The sequence below is a fragment of the Phoxinus phoxinus genome (genome assembly GCF_949152265.1).
Source record: "Phoxinus phoxinus genome assembly, chromosome: 21".
Lineage (NCBI taxonomy): Eukaryota > Metazoa > Chordata > Actinopteri > Cypriniformes > Leuciscidae > Phoxinus > Phoxinus phoxinus.
In genome coordinates, this window is record NC_136896.1 from 11,767,525 (window position 1) to 11,787,432 (window position 19,908).

Consider the following 19,908-nt stretch of genomic DNA (forward strand, 5'->3'; position numbering starts at 1 on the left):
TTGAAGCTTCGAACATAGGTTTATTTATTCGAATAAATAATTTAAATTCCGTCACACAATACAATAGAGTGCCATCCAATCTGTATACCGTAAAAATGCTAGACTTTTATTTTGACACTATAAACGTCCAGTGTTTAACGACGTCTTTCCGGGCGCTTTCACTCTGAACTTGTATGGGGCAGTTCAGTAGAGTAGACAAATATTGAGTGAAACGAAACCATACACGTGTTATGTTGATGCACGCAGACAGCTATATGTATTAAACATGACTGTACAACGACGAGTAATCAGTAAAAACCCAGAAAGTAGCGCCATTGAAAAGAAAATTAAGAGGTAACGTTAATTATTTTCAATTTCTGAAACTTTATGAGCTCACATTGACTTTGCCTTGCAGCAAATAAGGAGTGGTGTTGCTTCAAATCCTTGTTTACATGCAGAATACTCCATGCATAGTGGAAAATAAATGTATTTCTCATGTTCCTTTCGTTGTGCAATCTGACAGTCAAATGAATGGATGAAAGAAATGCACACCTGACAGTCCACCGTCGCCCTGTGTGTTCTTAGGCTGTATTTATATGGTGTGTTCATTCAGGGGAAATGCGCAGAGACAGGCCTCTTCATGGAGAGGTAACTGGTCCACGCTGACGCTGTTGCTGTTGATAGGAGTCACTGGACTAGTGAGCCTGGTGTATTTCACATGGACTGGTGACTTTACACACACTTTGGTTTCAAGAGGTGAAATCCTCACTCAGCCCAGAGTGTTCACAGTGGACTGCTCTGAAGACTACAAGAAGCACAAGCTATTCCCAGGTATGTGGTTCTTCTTCCATTGACTGAGCTTCATCCCCTCAAAGTGCAGACTACATTGCATACTTTATTGGAAATTTCAGCTTTGGTTTCGGTGTGCATTTCGGGGTTTTATAAATTGAACATGCTATAAAGATGATGTTATTGTGAAATTTGCGTATAGTCTTTTTTATTATTTTGTATCTAGGCCTATACTACATATTACTGTCAAACTCTTTCTCTATTTGCATTCATATTTTATTACAAATCTTTTGCTACTTGGCTAGTATGTTTTTACTGAGTTGCTTTTTTTCTTTTAGAGAAAATATAATTTTATATAAGGAAGTAATATTTATAATATATCAATTATGAGGAATAAAAAGTAAAATATTGTACTATAAACTCACTGGCCACTTTATCTAATCAGCCAATCACATCAATGCAAAAAAGCATTTAGGCATGTTAACATGGTCAAGACGATCGACCATTTGAACATGGCATGGTTGTTGGTGCCAGTCGGGCTGGTCTGAGTATAGAAAAGGCTGATCCGCTGAAGTTTTCATGCACAAGCATCTCAAGGGTTTACAGAGAATGGTCCAAACAAGGATCAAAATATCCTGGTGGTGGCAGTTCTGTCAGGGGAAAATGCCTTGTTGATATCATAGGAGAATGACCAGACTTGTTCGAGCTGATAGGAAGGCAACAGTAACTAAACTCCACTCGTTACAACGGCAGAAGAGCATCTCTGAACACACAACACTTTCCAACCTTGAAGCAGAAGGACTACAGCAGCAGAAGACACTGTGTGCCTCTCCTGTCAGCTAAGAACAGGAAACTGAGGTTACAGTTTGCATGACCTCGCTAAAATTAGAGTGCTGTCAGGAAAAAGAAGACTGAAACCGATGCCTGGTCTGATGAGTCTTGATTTCTGCTGCGATATTCAGATGATAGGGTCATAATTTGGTATAAACAACATGAAAGCATGGAGCCACCCTGCCTTTTATCAACTGTTCAGGCTGATGGTGGTGATGTAATGGTGTGCCATATTTTCATGGCACACTTTGGGTCCCTTATTAGCAACTGATCGTCGTTTAAACACCACAGCCTACTTGAGTTGTGTTGCTGACCATGTCTATCCCTTTATGAGCACAATGTACCCATCTTCTGATGGCTACTTCCAGCAGGATAACACGCCGTCACAAAGTTCAGATCATCTCAAACTGGTTTCTTGAACGTGACTGAGTTCACTATACTCAAATATACTCAAACACAACGGGAAAGATTGTGATCGCCATTGCTATGCACACAGCGCTAGTAGAAAGATAGCACAACGATATAAGAAAGATGGATTCTAAAAAATTCTGGGAAGCTAAGACGCGTGGCGACGTACACACTGACTTTATGACGTCGTTCGCTGGGCTCTCTAGTCAGTGGAAACCGAACAGGTTCGCAAGTTGAACCAACTTTGAACCAGCACCAGTCCTTTTTAGGTGGAAAAGAGGTATCTGAGGAATGTTTCAAGCACCTTGTTGAATCTGTGCCATAAAGACTTAAGTCAGTTTTGAAGGCAAAAGGCGGCCCAACCCGATATAAGCAAGGTGTATCTAAAAAGTGAAAAACAATTTTTCCTCTTGAGCGCAGTTATTTCCAAAAGTTTATGAAAATACTTTGAACTATTGGGCATTGCTGTATCAGAGGAAACCCGCTCCCAAACAACTTCTAGGAGTAGAAAGCTTTGCTTGAACAAAGCCAGCACCTGTGCATTCCATCGGTGTAAATCATGAAGGTAGATATTTGTTGAGGAGCCAGATCTGTGATTGACGGTCTGAAGCCTCCCACACAGGACTCGTTACCGAACCTCACACCAGCTTCAAAAAGCTGTACGCTCCACGAACAAAGCAAGCGCTGGGATTAACAAGCGTTCCCTTGGCTCTAGTTCATACCACTCTCTTTAAGACGGGCGCAAATAAACTCTGGGAAAGGTCTGGTAGGTCTTACAAATCCCTCCAGGAATTCCTACTGGATTCTACCAAACGGCATATGAATCTTTACCAAAATACTGTATACTTCGACTTCGAGCCTTGTTGTGAATTGAACAACCCATTGTGAATGTTGCCTGACCAAAAGCGCTTCCTCTCTGAGAGGATGCTGGAATAAACATCAGAGTCATTATGCAGTGCATTTTGCAAGGCAAGCTGCCTCCCTGAATGTGTCATTGAATATTCAGTTTGAAGAGAAAATTTGGCAGAGGCGTAGAGCCAGTTACTTTAATTGGTGTCATAATTAATGAATCGATATAAAAGGCTAATGCATTCTGTCCTCAGGTTGCACCCCAACAAAATGCGGCAGAGCTATTTCAGACAGTGTTGTGACACTGGAGGAGGCACAGAAGCTTAGAAGGTACACATTAACACAGACATGCATCAAAATATATACACTATCGTTCAATAGATTGGGGTCGGGAAGAATCTTTAATGTTGGTCAACAAGGTTGCATTTATTTGAAAAAACAGTAATATTGTGAAATATTATAAATATTTTTTTAATGTTTTCTATTTTTATATATTTTAAAATGTAGTTTATTTCCACCGAGCCCCTAAAGGGACAATGTGTTGGAAAAAACTATGGGATGTGAGGAAAAAATCAATTTCAATGCTTTTGTGTTCTATTGTAAAAGTTTTGCGTTCCCCCAAGAAATTATGTTTGCTTTCAAAATGTTGGCATTCCCTCTGAAAAAAAGTTTGTGTTCAAAAACGTTGTACTTTTTAAAATTAAAGTTTTGCGAATGAATGGAACGTTTTTCTGTGGGACATTTGCAAAAACAATGCAAATGCATTTCCATATGATTTTTCCTCCCATCTCATTTTTTCTCATCACCATGTTCCTTTAGGGGATTCATATATTTCTGTGATGGATGCTGAATTTTCAGCATCATTACTCCAGTCTTCAGTGTCAAATGATCCTTCAGAAATCATTCTAATATGCTGATTTGGTGTTCCGGTAACACTTCTCAGTATTACAAATGGTGAAAACCGTTTTGCTGCTTAATATTTTTTGTGGAAACCGTGATACTGAAAAGTGATACGTGATACTGAAACAGCATTTATTTGAAATGTAAATCTTTTATAACATTAAGGTGCGTTTACACCAAGGACGATGATTACAATTCTAAAGATATAGTTCTAAAATCTTGCTAGATTATGAAAGAATAGCAGAGTCTGCACCACAAAGATAACGTCACCGAGAAACGATATAGATGGAATCACTTTTCAGAATGATTTTTTTTCCAGCTGATGAACTATAAAAACACTGACAGACAATCAGAATCCATCCTGCTTTAAAGAGCTCGGGAATTTAAAGCAGTAAACGACAAAACTGCAGCGTGCTTATAATAAACAAAATGATATTGTCCAGTGGTGTAGATGCTAATGTAGTTATCGTTATATTTTCGTTTATTTATCGGTATTTGTGTGAACAGGCCTTTGAAAATGTCTTTGCTGTCTTTTTTGATAAATTGAATGTGTCCTCCTTAAAAAAAAAGAAAATCTTACTAACTCCAAACCTTTGAATGGAAGTGTACATGCATAAATACATGTGTGTTTCCTCTTATTCCACAGGTTAGCTGAGAGGGGGTTATCACTTGCTGGCTCAGATGGTGGTGTGAGTAGAAACTCTTATGCTTGCATCCATGTTTAAATATTGCTGCATGCTTGAGAACACAAGAGGGCAGTACACACTATGGTTGTGACTTCAGCTGGAATTCAAAAGCAGACTTCTTTTCCATTATCGGCACCATATTGTTTGGTATGATTGAGTTTCTACAGGAAAGCACTTTCATTAAGAGTGCATTTGAAAATACACATTGAATGGGTGGCAGATTCTGGAAGCAACTATTTTATGTTTGATGGGAACAGCGTGTGACATTGCCAGTGGTGAAATTGCATTTTACATTCGTAACGGATTAAGCTCAATTCACCAGTTCATCACTCTGTGGCTTAATGGTAAAATACTAAAAAGATAATGGTAGAAAGAACATGTCGAGACCTGAACCATGTTGTAAAATAATGCACCAGAAGCAATTTAGAGTAAATATAATATCCTTATATGTGAAATAGTTAAGCAGCTAGAGTTTGATTTGTTTTCCTTAAGTGATTTGTTGATGATGTTTCTGCTATAGTGGCATGGAGTGGTGATGAACTTGTTAAAAAATACACAAAAAATAGTGACATTGTGAAAAATGATTACAAACTTTTTTCTTTTTCTTTTTTAAAATGTATTTGATGGCAAAGCTGAATTTTTCATTAATTCAGTCTTTATTTTCACATGATCCTTCAGAAATCATTCTAATATCCTGAGTGACTAATAATGTGACAAATATTTTTGTGGAAACCGTGGTACTTTTTTTTGGAAAGCACAAAACAGAATTTATTTGAAATAAAAATCTTTTGTATAGCTATTAATGTCTTTAGTGTCACTCTCTGTCAATTTAATAAAAGTATGCATTTCTTTAAAAAAAAAAAATCGTACCGATCCCAAACTTTTGGATGTTGATGTTCAAGCCTTTCACCCATTGTTATACTGAAAATATAATTTGTAATCATACAATTCATGTTGAAAAAATGCTGAATTGAAGCATGTTCACCATTTTTGGACCTCTCTTATAGAAGGACCGTGGATTACTTTTATGAGGTGTTCACTTTATTTTAACTGCAGTGGATTACATAGAGAATATCTGAAACCTGTATAATGTTATATAAAATGAACTTTTCAGGTAGAAACCTAGTCTGGGATCTTACTAGGTAAAGAGGCCTTTTATAGAGTGTAACCAGTGAACTAAAATAGGGTATAACAGAGGGTCCTGCTGAGTTTTTAAGAGCAGATCAGCCCCATCATGATGATTTATGATGTGTGCGGAGACAGAGAGCAGGGAATACCAGGGCTGAGAGGAGTCCATCTGTTGACCTTATGATGAAGCATGAATAACAACAACCTCAGCGGTACAGTCCAGCTCTCGGGTAGTTGCAAGCCCTCAGTGGTTGTCTTTTGGAGTTGAGTCAGACCCAGAGACACTTTTTTTTTTGTCAAATATTGACTGTTTCCACTTTGAAAGTTTTTCCACTGTCTTTATTCTGTTCATTTTTGTTGTGTACAGGCCTCCATCCTGGATCTTCACTCTGGGGCGCTGTCGATGGGAAAGCAGTTTGTTAATATCTATAGGTGAGTATTCCGTGTGGATTTATACGGCATCTAACAGGAAGTCGTCTACAATTGAACTCCACCGACACCTTGATCAGTCCAAATCATCAGATTTCTTGAGGTGCGTTTCATGTAAACTTCAAAGTGTACCCCTGGGCCAGAGGAGCTGAGCAGAAATCAATGGCGGCAATGATGGGAATCACTTTCTAGCTTCGATTGTGAAAGATCGTGTCTTCATCTCTTACACCTGGAGATTTTCCTCATGTCTTTTTATGAGGTTTACACTTTGGTGCCCACACACAGGCTGGTACTGTGCTGGCAGTTAACTTGTACAGTTGGCATGTGTTGGCACGCTTGTTGTGACATTTTGGTCCTCTGAGTGCATCTATTGATGCTTGCATTTTGATGGGGCGGCAGTATTTAAATGGCTGCCATCCTACAAATGTTTATGGTGGTGTTTTTGATATTGGTCTTTATTTTTATTACAAATCAATCCATATGCTTTTTTTCATCCACAGATATTTTAAGAATGAGATAAGTGATGTTTTTACAGAAGAAGATTTTGAACTATACAAGTGAGTGATGTGGAAATGTTTGAAGCATTTCTTTTGACAAAATATTTTAACGCAAATCATTCAGTTCTTAAATATTGGATGAGTCCAACATTGGTCTATTTTATTGTATTTTTTCCCCATTTTTTTTTATTTTATATATTTTGCTTAATTTTGTAATTAATATTTATTGTGTGCTTTTTTTCTTTTTAGCTTTGTCATTGTCACTTTAACTATACACCTGCAGAGAGACATTTTTGATCATTGCATTGTGACTCATGTAGGTTTTAAACCATCAGCATTTTTACGACAATGTCAAGTTAAAAATAGTTTGCCCACCAACTAGTTGTTTAGAAAATCTGTGGTTTTGTAATGCCTATTATGGATATGGATGGATAAAAGTACCACAAGCTGATGTCAACTATATAAATACATTTTATGTGCTCTGTTTTAAACCAGGGATGTTCGTGGCCGAATTCAAAAGGCGATAGCTGAGACGTTTGGTCTGGACTCCAAACAGATGTACCTCACCAAGCCCACCTTCTTCTCTTGCATCAACAGCACCTCTGCCAAAACCACTCATGATGAGTACTGGCACCCACATATCGATAAGGTAACTGGCACATCCAAGAAAACGTTTAACGCCCTGCTTTTAAATCATATCCTAGGAATGTGAAAGAACTCCTAATGTTTACTCTATGATCAGTGTTCTGAAACTGCCAATCACATTTGGTACAGAACATGGACCAAAAATATCTCCATGCGCAAGGGCTCAGATGTTTTGAACTAGTTTTAATAGGCCATATTATTACAAAGTTGACATTTATAAATAAATAATGTTTCACATCAAATTAGTTCAGTGACTTGAAATAAAGCAGAACTTTAAATACTTGTCTAGGGAGGTAAATCTTTATAGCAAACACAAAGGGATTTGGAAATGAATAATGGAACTACATTAATATTATATTCATGATGTAACCACGAGTCAGCTAATTATTACAGATATGAAATTAATTGGCACTCAACCCCAATTACTGGCGTATGGGAGATCCCCACAGCCCTGTGGTGCCTGACTTCATGAACCATTTATATAATAGTTGAATTTGATTTTAAAGTGGCAAATATACTTGGTGTTTACACACTTTTAATGCTGCACAGATGTATTATATACATGAATCACAATCACAGGGAACAATGAATCACACACTATAATATTCATGTATTGATTTGGACTGAAACATGCTGATTGATGAGACATTTATGCTTTCTAAAAGACTGACTTGAAACGTTAACAAAACAATATTTCAGAACCGAACTGGCAACATCAAAAGAGTATTATTTAAGAGACAGTCTAAATTGCCCAAAATAACACAACTTTTGCTTTCAGCTATATAGCTATCGGGATTCAATCGCTTTTAGGCCTTTAAACACATAGTTTAGGAGTTATGAGAGATTTTGTACTTTTGATCATTGTAGCGCTATCATCAGGCCGATCGCGAGGCTTGGTTATGTTGTAGACGGGGTGGGTACTACCATCCCTCAAAGTTTTAAGACCATTTGGTCTGCCTGATCACTTTTAAAACAGAATTTTGATCTTTGAAAATCACAATAATTCCAATAGGGTTTTAGTGCTACGTGCTTGAACCCCTAAATACTCGCGCATAACGAGCCCCAGGAGGGGCCAGGACTTGCGGTACGCCACAGGCTCTTATGGTTTTAGCATATTTGAGACTTCTCAGATTTTTCTCATGCATAAAGATGGAAGTGCTCAGCAATATATGCACCCAAAACAATGTTTGGTACAGCACGTTTAGGACCTGACTTAAAATCGCAACATTTATCGCAACAACATTGCCTTTAAAAGACATGATTTATTTTTGAAACAAGTGTAATGTCCCTACATCACTTTCTAGCTGTTGAAATCAGGTCTTGAGGGGATTTAAAAACAAGTTCAAGTTCATTTATGTCTGGTTTTTAGAACTACCTTTGATCTCTGAGTTGGTTGTGCGTTTATGAATGTAGCCATCAGAGTGATTTAATCAAAGTGATCATTTTACTTTGCAGGCAAGGTTTACGTGCTTGGCTGTAACACAAAGAAATAAACTGCTTACATTGAAGATAAATTGCTTTTTGTGTTTTGGATTTCTTCATGTTGCATGAGAGACAAAAAGATAAACAGATTGAGAAGGTCGTTGTAGCTTGTGGCTGCACCTATTGGTTTGTTTTTGAAATGTAATTGTCCACATTGCGTCATCATCTGTCGTTTGCTTATACAATTTTACAATTCACTTGAATCAGCTTGTGTTTAGTCAGAAATGCATTACGCCAAAGTGATAATGTGCTGTGCTGGTAGGGTTTGTCCATATGGGTTGTGGGATGATATTTTGGCATTGGTAGAATAATAAAAGCAAATAATCGTCTCAAATGCTGAATGTACTCCCTCTGCGGTAGGTGTGTGGAATATTCCTCATTAATCCGTCTCTAAAAAACCACTGGAAACAACGTGCCGTCGCCAGAATACTGCCAGTCTTAAACCCTAGATTAGATTAAAGTAGTTAAAAGTGTGATCCGACATGCAGAGAAGTGACGCCTGTGTGGTTTGGGATCACTAAAGAGATTTCCCTCATAAAGCAGAGCACAGTTTAAAGTCCCAGGGATGCCATTAAATTCTACCACTGTTTTTCGTTAAGCCAGGAAATCTTAGGCTTTACTTGAGGGCTTTTAAAAAAAAAAATATGTATTTTTACTTGTCTACATTATAAAAAATCGCAGCAATTAAAAATGAATTAATTAGTAAATTTGTCAATCAACAGAGATTGGATTGTTTTAAGACACCTAAAAACCCTATTACACATCACGTGATCATCCTTTCAACTAAGATTAATTATTAAAACCTCTTAATTAGTGCTTTAGGCTCATACTGAGATTTGTTTGAGGTTTTTACAGAAAATAAATTGTCATGGGGTTTAAAATGTGCATATCTTTCAACAGGAGACTTATGGATCTTTTGACTACACATCTTTGCTCTACTTGTCCGATTATGGTTTGGAGTTTGGTGGCGGACGGTTTGTCTTCATGGACCCGAATAGCAACAGAACGGTGGAGCCACGGGCTGGTAAATACACAAAACGTCACACACATCGTCGGGATTTGTATAAAAGCATGAAAGTATGGCAATGTGTTTAAGCAAGATAAGGATAAAATTGTGACTGTCAGTTGATTTTTAAAAATGAAATTGAATTTATGATAAGATTAATTAAATGATATGCTGATTAATCAAATTAATTATGTACAGTATACTCTAGTATACGTCAGTGAATCCTGGACAAAAGATTTAACATTTTAATAACGGTTTTCAACTCTGATGATAATAATACGACATGTTTCTTGAGCACCAAATCAGCATATTAGAATGATTTCTGAAGGATCATTTGACACTGGTTGCTGAAAATTATGTAAATTATACTTTAAAAATATATTTAAATAGGAATTGTTATTTTAAATTATAATTAAAAGCATTAAAAAATCTTAAGCCCAAACCTATGAATGGCAGTGTACGTTAATATAAATGAAACATTATTTAATAATGTACGAAAATGCTTAAAGCTAAACTCTACCTTGGATTTACATTGAATGCCTACTGGGAATTTATTTAATTTCTGTTCTCCTGAGTATTCAAATGACCTCTTGCCACACAAGGTGTTACGTCTGCTTAAATTAAAATCAGTCACGCTCTGCCTGGTAACTGTGCCTAATGTGGCATATAATGTGCAATGTAGAATGATAGTTTTGTATAACATGGTAAGTTTGAATTCTATTGGGAGGAGGAATTGCAACTTAAAGTAGCAATACGTGTACTTCCTGTAGAAAGACACAATTAAGTACTAAAACCAATTGATAATAAATCTGTCATGAAGATACACTGCAGGTAGTGTGTATAAACTTTGAGGTTATTAAATTGGCCTCGCTGAGGTTCTTTCGCACACTGGAGTCCATTTACTGAATCGTGTAAGTGGTTCTGCAGTTGCATTGAAGTGCGAAAGGATTAGCAATAATTATCACTTTTTGGAAGCCACCATTAATTAAAATGGAATTTCGCTAAGGCATACTATATTGCAATGATTACAGCTACACTACAAAACCTCTTTATGACTTGTTTTACATATATTTTACATGGACTAATTGTTTTGTTTTCTCAGCCTGGCATTTTGATAATGTCCCATGATGACGCCATCCATGAATAGCTGCCTGATTATTTGGTCTGCACGGAGAAGCTTTTATTTTGACTCGTGCCTGTGAATTCATTTACCTTTCAGCTCTTTATTAGAATCTGTCACTTTTGAGTGGATAATGTTTGCTATTTTCCAAGGTGCACTCGGTGGCGTCATACAATGATGATAGAAACTGTCAGGCTCCTTCCTTTAAAATCTGTCCCCACATATACCCATTGGGCCGGTGAGAGGTGTTTTGCCATGCAGTGTGACATTTGATAATGGAGTGCTCTCTGAACCCATTAAAGATTGATGGCAGGTGATAGAAGATGGCAGGTGACTGCAGATAAGAGATATGCTTTTATACGTGCATGTACAGGGGTTGAACAAAATAATGTGAACAGCCAAAGGGTTCATGTAATTTAGGCTACAGGCTACTTTTTAAAATACAAAGATTGACATTATCTTTTCATTCTCTATATACTCTAGGTTGTATAGTGTTGTTTAAGTTGTGTTCAGCAGTGATTAGTACAAGTGGATGGTAAAATGGGTTATTTGTCAGACTTCACGGGAACCCGTTTAGCAGGAGCATTTGCAACCTTAACAGCCCAATTGTTTGGTCTTTTGAGAACAACAGTTTTGTACACAAAGCATGGCAACACTTGCTTTGGCGAAAACCAAAAGTGAATGATAGGGACCATCGAACACTAAGAAAGATTGTGTCCAAACAACACCAAACTACTACCGAAAAAGTGTATCCCTAAATGCACTTTTAAAAAATATATAAAGTACATAATTTTAATTGTAATTCATTATTCATAAATAATGCATTTATGAACCGCTAGTTGATTTTTACCTTAGCAAGTACATTGCTGAATTTTTTTTGGTTTGTTTTGGCAACTGATATTTGCACATTCAACTTATTTTTTCATGTATTATGTAACTTTTATTAAAAAATGTGTGATTTGTTTCCGAGCAGAGTAGTTCACCACATTCGCTAAATTAAACTTGCAACGTGATTATTTTATATATTTAGTATCAACCGTCTTAGAATTTTCTTCCTCCTTGTGAGAAATACAACAGAAACAAATGATAAAACACACTAAAATGAGACCAACTGTTCTGCCTTTAATGTTAAAACGGAATCAGACAATGATGGAGAGACTCCAACATGTAGAAAGCAACAGGACGTTTCTGAATGGTTAGTTGATGAATTTATGTTGCTGATGTGGAGTTAACTCTTCAATTAAGATATTCGGTCATGGTAATCTATAAATTGCTCGTATAGGAACTGCTGTGAGATGCACACAGAGTGACTTTCTATTGCATGTGAAAAATTGCATGTGAAAAATTGCATGTGAAAAGATGGATGCTAAAGTTTGAGCTGACTCACAAATACTCTTAAACAACAACTTTTCCTCTTTTCAACATGGACTGGTGTTCCCGGGGGCGGGGTTTATGTACATTTCAGGGTTGGTGATGTCACTAACCCGGGAAGAATGTCGTGTAGTCCCTACCAGCCATTTGTTGTATTCCTTTTCTTTAAAAGCAAATATCTTCCTTTGCTTTGAACTTTGAGCGTTGTAACTTTGCAGATGTTTATGCTCACAGCAACATTTCACTCTAACTAAAGTTAGAAAAGTGAAATCATACTCTACCACCCCTTTAAAGATATTAAAGAGATCTAATTTGTGTTTTTTATTTCCTGTTGAACAGAACTGGTGCTGAAATAAATGTGTGCGTGTTTATGTGAGTGATCAGGCATTATTTGTTTACATTTATATATACATTTGGTGGTACAACATGTACCTGTTAAAGCTTGACAAACAGGAAATTAAGGCAGACAGGGCTGAAGAGTTGAAGGCTCATTAGAGTAGTGTTCTTTCATCATTCACAGTAATCTAACAAATCACGCACAATGAAATCCTGTCAGTTTTAGCACATTATGAGCTCTTGGCTAACTAACGTGTGTGCAAGTGTGAAGAGCAAACAACATTAGATTAGTTAATAGAGGTAGAGCAAGTACCCTATGGCATTATATCTCTGTCTCTTTCTCTCTGATTTCATACCATAGAGAACTTTCAGAAGCCATAAAGAGCCACACTTGCTAAAACTTACAGACTCCATAATGCTAAAATTTGAAAAAGATGGTGCCATTTAATAATCATAAAACCTGGACATCTTGAGCACTAAGATGAACTTCAACATCTGCTGTGGCCAGCTTAATCACCTGACTTTAATATCACTGAACCAATGTGACCGGTTTTAGAGAAAAGATTCCCACTTCAATATCTCTGAAGCAACTGGCAGATGCTCTGATGGATGACATTTCACTGAAAACTATACAAAAATAGCATTAATCTATTCTAAGTAGATTTGTAAGCTGTGTTATAGGCAACTTGTGGTGAAACGTATTAATAAATAAAAATCGCCTTTTTCCCAGGTGTTGACATTATTAAGATATATATATATATATATATATATATATATATATATATATATATATATATATATATAATCTCATCAGTGTCACTGATCTGATGTTCTAGGCTTAAAATACCCATTTTAATGCATTATTCATCAGACCCCAGTGTTTTTAGCACAGGGTTTTTCCCTCCTGTCGTGCCCCGTCTCCAGCAAGGGTGATGAGTTTTGAATGCCTGCCTCCAGCTTTAAATGAATTGAGATCCAGTGCGTTAGATGCAGCAGGTGGAAGATGTTCCTGTTCACTGGGTGGCAGAAGCAGTGTGCTCTGTTGGTGCGTTGATTATCCATCAGGTGTGGCTGATGAGCCCTGATCTTCGTTACGGTAATTATTACTCTGATGGATAACTCTGTCAGTCTAGTTATAATTACAGCCTGTTTGACAATCAACCTCCCTCTTCCATGATGGATGTGAGGAGAGATATTGGCCTGTTGAGATGCACAGTGCTTAACACGAGGGAGGAGGACAGAGGTGAGATGAGAAGGGGGGGTGCTGGTACAGGCATAAGAAGAGTGTGAAAGATGACGTCATATTTTAAGATGAGATTGGATGGGGAAAAAAGCTCTTTATTTTTGGCGCACTGGGAAAATTGATGCTTGGCGCTGGATGAATCCTGTGGGATCACAGCTGCATCTCCTGATTTGAGAGTCACAGAGGAGCAACGTGCTCTTTGCCCAGCGAGTGCGGTTAGTACCAGCTGAGGAGTTTAAAGGAGGCAACAGGTGCATTTTCATCGTCAGGTGGAAAAACAAAGGCTTTTTTTTTTTTTTTGGTGTGTTTATATCTGTGGTGGCAGACGAAAGGAAATGGATGCATGTTTAAGATGAGTGACACTGTTTTGATGTGCAAATATATGGACGCTTTTTTAAAGGCAGGTCTTTTAAAGACCTTGAAGTGATGAGATACTGTCATGTTATGACTTTATAGTATGCATTTAAAGGATTTAACGTTACTATAGTTTATCTTATGTCTACATTTTTGCATTTAACCTATTGATTCCAATAGTAAGTTCTTTTTAAGGCAAGTCAGTTCACTGTGCGACCAAAACTATTTGTCATGATTAAGCTTCAAAAGCATTTTAAAACGGAATAATATCTGACAACATGCAGACACATCAATTTCTGCATTGTAATGAGATAAATGTTTCTGGAATAGACCTAAACGTAACCAAACTAGAAAATAGACTTGATCATGCACAGCTTTTTTTTCTTATCGGTGCGAGGAAAATATTCTTTTCACTTCTTATTAAACTCCTCTCCATGGAAACACAATCAAATCATTTCACTAGAAACTCTGAAATAATTGCCATTTTATTGTTTCCCTGTGAACCAAGTTAAATGACAACATACTGACAAACCATGTGCTCTTCTCTGAGCTTTTCATGCTTAATTTGTTAAATGTCTAAATCACTGAACCTGATGTTTTTAGCCAGTTTCTGTCTTGCTTGATATCATTCCTCTTCTAATTTCCATGCAAACAAATGATTACAGTCAGGATTTAAAATGTCCAAGCCTAATCTTCCAGATGTCCTAGGCATCTTGCCGGTTTTATGGCATTATACACTTTCCTTCAGAAACATTTAATTTTCTTAAACGTGTTGCCTCATTGTAACATTTTAATGAGATTCAATGTAACTTTCACAGTCAAAAATGGTCAACGAGGGTCAGAATAAAGCAGACAACAACGGAGGTAATTTGCATAAATATCCTCTTTAGCAAATGTCTGCTTGTGCATCTTCAGTTGAAGTGTACAGAATTAGACCTGGCTAATTAGCATGGAGGCAGCATGCGGTTTTTAATGATATCCGTCCAGCTTCAACCTGCATGGTTTACTGTGAAATCATTTTTAAAGGTGACAAATACAGTTTGATTCTCTAAAAATAATAAAATCTTGCTTTGTGTTGATTCACTAAAAAGAACCGGCCCGCGGCTCATAAGAGTAAATCATCTCATCTGTATCAGTGTCCCGTGCAAAAAAACATGTCAGTCTCTAAAGGTGTCCCACAAGGGTCTGTTTTGGGACCCATTTTATTTTCTTTGTAATGTTATAACATTCCCAATGCTAGGTGTCATCTTTATGCTTATGATACTGCCATTCATTGTTGTGCTTTACAAGCACTTCAGTACTTGCAATCAGTTTTTGATATTGTACCGATACGTCTGTCAACTTAAACAGGTTTTAAATACAGATAAAACCAAATTAATGATATTTTCAAATTCCAAAGCTTTACCAAGGAATCTTTCTGATATGATATCCTCACAGGGAACAAAAAATAGAATGTGTTGCAAGTTCTAAGTACTTGAGTATTATTTTTGATAGCCATTTATCTTTTAAGCTTCATATTGATGAATTCATTTCTAAACTTAAGCTTACCTCTTTTTTTTTTTTTTCAGAAACAGAACTTTATTTTCTTTCACTGCCAAGAAATATTTGGTCTCTGCAACCTCTTTACCACTATTGGACTATGGAGATCTGCTTCATATGAATGCCCAGTACACTATCTAAAAAGCTTATATTTTAATGGATATTGTTTTTCCACAGTGCTTTACATTGTATTACTGATTGTAGCTATCAAACTCGTCGCTGCATTCGATAAGTCTAAGTTACCATCTCTGTATTCTCAAGGTTTTAATTGGTATTATTTAATTTATAGGTAACTCCTTATTTGTCTCTCAGCTTATCTAATACAAATGCATGCTATAATCTTCATTTAAATGACCTGTTTTACCTCAAAGTTCCTCAGGTCCGAACTGCTCTTCGGAAATAAGATTTTAAATCTAATGCTTCTTTTGCTTGGAATAATTTACAAAACAACATAAAAGCTGACCATGCTTCCATCACTGAAAGGGTTTAAGTTACTTTTATTAGATTGTGTTTTATCCTTTTGTAAATTCAGGACTGGACATGTTGAATAGGGCATTACAAAGTCATACTTTGACACTCCTAAATCATGCTTGTTTTTATTAACCATTTTTTCCTCTTTCGCATACATTGCATTTTCCTTCAATCCTTTTCCATTACAGAATTCCAATTGAATTGCCTAATACTTCCAATTTACTCAGGCTTTATTTCAGATTGCAGGATCTATGTTGCATTATGGATATTCCTCCAGTAGTGCGGTTCAACATACAGTATTATTCATTGAATTTTACACATGCATTTCCACTTTTAAAAGTCGTTTTTCAACAACAAAAAACATGAACATTTAATGAGATTCTGTTCAACTGTCATGATCAATAATGGTCTACAAAGGCCAGTACCAGGCAGACATAATGAAGGTAATTTACATAAAAATCAAGTTTAGCAAAGGCCTCCTTTCTGCTTCAAATGTCTCAAATGAATTCAACAATCCAACCAAGCAAAATTAGCATGTTTTAGTAATTATCCCAGCGCCAACTGTGAGGCTTTGGAACCTTTTTCCATCAGCACTTAGATTTACTGTGCGCTGGTCAACATGAAATGCAACGATAATTGTTAAACACAAACATTTAAATTCAGATACGACTTTAAAGATTTTTCCCCTTCATGTTTAAAAAGTAGTTTTGAGTTTGAACATCATGATTGGCTTTAGCCTGATGTTAGCATTCTTTATGTGCAGTTTTTCCGCATATCACTTCAACGTTATTTCCTGTTTCTTTCTGTCATCGTCCCTCTCCTTTCATCTCCTGCAGGTCGAGTATCTTTCTTCTCATCCGGTTCTGAGAACCTCCACCATGTGGAGAAGGTCGTTTGGGGAACACGATATGCCATTACGGTGTCCTTCACATGTGACCCCGATTATGCCATTGATGACCCCTCCCTGCCGTAGGATCCACCTGGCTCAGAGGGACGGATGAGTGACAGGAACCCTGGGGGAAACAAAGGAAAATGCTGAAACACTCTCATCTGGCACTTTCAACAGTCAGGTTCATGGCATAAAAAACCCTTATTGTCCCATTAGAAAAATGTTTGGGATTTTTCTGTGCTCAAATGGGTTTTATCTCTCTTTATGTTTTTAATTTAAGAGGTGTTTTCAGGAGATTTACTTGAACTGCTGTCATTTTGAAGACACGCATCTTTTGGGTTTGGAAGGTGCTTTACAATTGAACTCTCTCTTTCCTGGCTGTGTTTCACTCTTTAAAATCTTTTATATTATTATAGTTAAATCACTGTCTAGACAGGGAACACAAATGGGATGATTAAACGGGTGTATGTAATGAAAACAAGAAGCTGGGATCCCGATTGTCAAAAATCTCAGCTTATGTCACCAATTGAAAAAAAAAGTCTTTGTAGAATTGCTTTCAAAAACTGCATATGCTTCTAATGAAATACCAACATATCAGATAACCAAACGAACATTTTATTCCTTCACACATGTCTTTCTACTTGAATGAAGTTTTAAAAGAGAACTTTTTTGATATCTTTGATAAATGAGTGTTGTTGTAATATTCAAGGAGAGAAAGTTGACTTTATATATCTCTTTTATTTGAATGTCTCTTTAACTTTCCAGTGCCAAGTATGACATTTTGTATTGTGTATCTGATGAGCTTTTGGAAATGCATTCCCTCCTTCAAGTGTGTTAGATTTAATTACAGTGACATCATGTGGTAAAAGTCAACTTCAGCCAATCACAACACACTTGTTTTGAGCTAATTGGCTTCTCTGTTTACAGGACCAATGCCCAAAACTGGATGCTTTCACCTCTGTTGTGTGAGTTGAAGTAAGATTTAAAACAGAAGGTTGTTACTTATCTCATGTAAACATAGGTAACTAATAAAATCTTCTCAATAGTATGTTTGTGTTCATACTACTACTATTTGTAGTAGTAGTATTGTGTTCAGAGCTTATGCTATGAATCTGTCCAAGCCTGTGGTGAATTTTAATGAACAACAAAGGAAAACTTAGCATGTTTACCTCGAATTTTAGACATATTCTGAATCTGCTTATACATTTAATAAATACATCAGCTTTATTATGATAGGAAGAGCAGTCTCTTTAGGCTCCTTGTTTTTCCCAAGTCTGCTCATATGTGATGATTCATGAATTTTGGCTGATCCTTAATATGCTGTTCCTGTTGCATCACCAATGGTTTAATTGGAAATCTCTCTTGGTTTGTAATGTCCCTTTTTCAGTTTCTAAATCATTCATGCGTTAGCTACTGTAAGGCTGAATATTAACAAGTGTTCAAAGACTCTTTATAAAATGGTCGTTTTAGGTTTATGCAAAACAGGTCAATTTTGCCAACAGCAATCACAGTCTTGTGTGTCAGGGCAGATCCCCTCAGTGACTAGGCTGAACCGTTGATTTATTGCCACTGTACAATAGATTGAAATACAATCCATCCATATCTTGTGGCGTTGCATATTTATCTATGATGAGCTGCATTTGCATGAGATGATGAGGTTGAACATGTTGGATGTGCTTCATGCGTATAAATGTGGTTGTTTGTTTTGAAATATGGGGAGGATGTACTGCGTTTTTAAAATAAGTCTCTTATGACCATCAAGGCTGCATTTATTCAAATAATGGTTTTAAATAATGGTAATATTGTAAAATGCTAAAATATTTTCTATTTGAATATATTTTCAAATTAAATGTATTTTTGTGAAGGCAAAGCTGAGTTTACAGCACCATTACTTCAGTGTCACATGATCATTCAGAAATAATTTTAATAGGCTGATTTGGTGCTCAAGAAACATTTCTTATTAATAATGTTGAAGACAGTTGTGCTGCTTAATACTTTTGAGAAATTCTTTGAATAGAAAGTTCAAAAGAACAGTATTGCATCCTTTCTGAATAAAAGTATTATTTTCATAAATAATTTATGCTATAAATAGACATTTTGGCTTCAGGTAGATGGATTTATGCAAGTGTAGTGAGTGTCTTACAGTACGTGTTAATTTTTGTATAGTAGTTGCATTAGTCCTATTTTAAGATATTGTAATAATTTAAAAACCTTTTTCACTTTTGAGGAAACATATTTACATATTTTTCAGGATTCTTTGAATAGAAAGTTCAAAAGAACAGTATTGCATCCTTTCTGAATAAAAGTATTCTTTTCATAATTATTACTGACAAAAAATTGTATGCAATAAATATACATTTTGGCTTCAGTTAGATGGATTTATGCAAGTAGGAGTGTCTTACAGTATGTGTTAATTTTTGTATAGTAGTTGCATTAGTCCTATTTTAAGATATTGTAATCATTTTAAAACCTTTTTCATGTTTTTAAGATCTGTGTTAATTTCATTACATTCTTATGTGTAATATAGTCCTAAAGCTGAAATTTTGCCCGATTATTGGCAGCTGCTTCGATGTCAAGGCGGATTTTTAAACTGGTATGTAAATCAGAGCTGATAATCATGCCTTTTGGAAGAGAGGGTTTGCCAGTATGTGTTCCGGTTTTAAAGAACAGATGTTGCTAATTAAATGATGCAACAACAAACGGAGGACACATTCGAGCTTGTAGTTCGACCACAAACAATTCGGAAGAAAGTCTGGATAGAGTAACGCAAGCTTCCCTCTGGCGATACAACATTCCTCACCGTTTACACTTAAGTCATGCAATTTCCTATGACTACCCACTTGAAGAGCCCAACAATAACACGCAAGGCGAGATTGTGATTTATTTAATTTCTTGAAGAGACTGATAAATGCAAAAGGAAATGTGAAACGAAGACTGGCGCCTTCGGTTGTGCAAT

The 19,908-nt window shown here is 36.4% G+C and overlaps 1 protein-coding gene across 1 annotated transcript; it reads left to right on the top strand.

Annotated features, from left to right (window-relative positions):
- Positions 1–119: 119 nt before the first annotated feature.
- On the top strand, positions 120–18,858 carry ogfod3 (2-oxoglutarate and iron dependent oxygenase domain containing 3). Its single transcript, XM_079595699.1, has 9 exons — positions 120–333; positions 593–810; positions 3,111–3,186; positions 4,403–4,445; positions 5,938–6,002; positions 6,500–6,556; positions 6,992–7,145; positions 9,524–9,647; positions 16,900–18,858. The coding sequence occupies exons 1-9, from the start codon at positions 266–268 to the stop codon at positions 17,034–17,036; spliced, it is 942 nt and encodes a 313-aa protein (XP_079451825.1). The 5' UTR covers positions 120–265; the 3' UTR covers positions 17,037–18,858.
- The last annotated feature ends 1,050 nt before the right edge of the window (positions 18,859–19,908 follow it).

Bases quoted from the DNA above. Each gene is read 5' to 3' on its own strand.
- ogfod3 (XM_079595699.1), top strand. From the start codon at position 266: ATGACTGTACAACGACGAGTAATCAGTAAAAACCCAGAAAGTAGCGCC. The intron at 811-3,110 runs GTATGTGGTTCT...TTCTGTCCTCAG, and splicing joins GAAGCACAAGCTATTCCCAG to GTTGCACCCCAACAAAATGC. The intron at 4,446-5,937 runs GTGAGTAGAAAC...TGTTGTGTACAG, and splicing joins TTGCTGGCTCAGATGGTGGT to GCCTCCATCCTGGATCTTCA.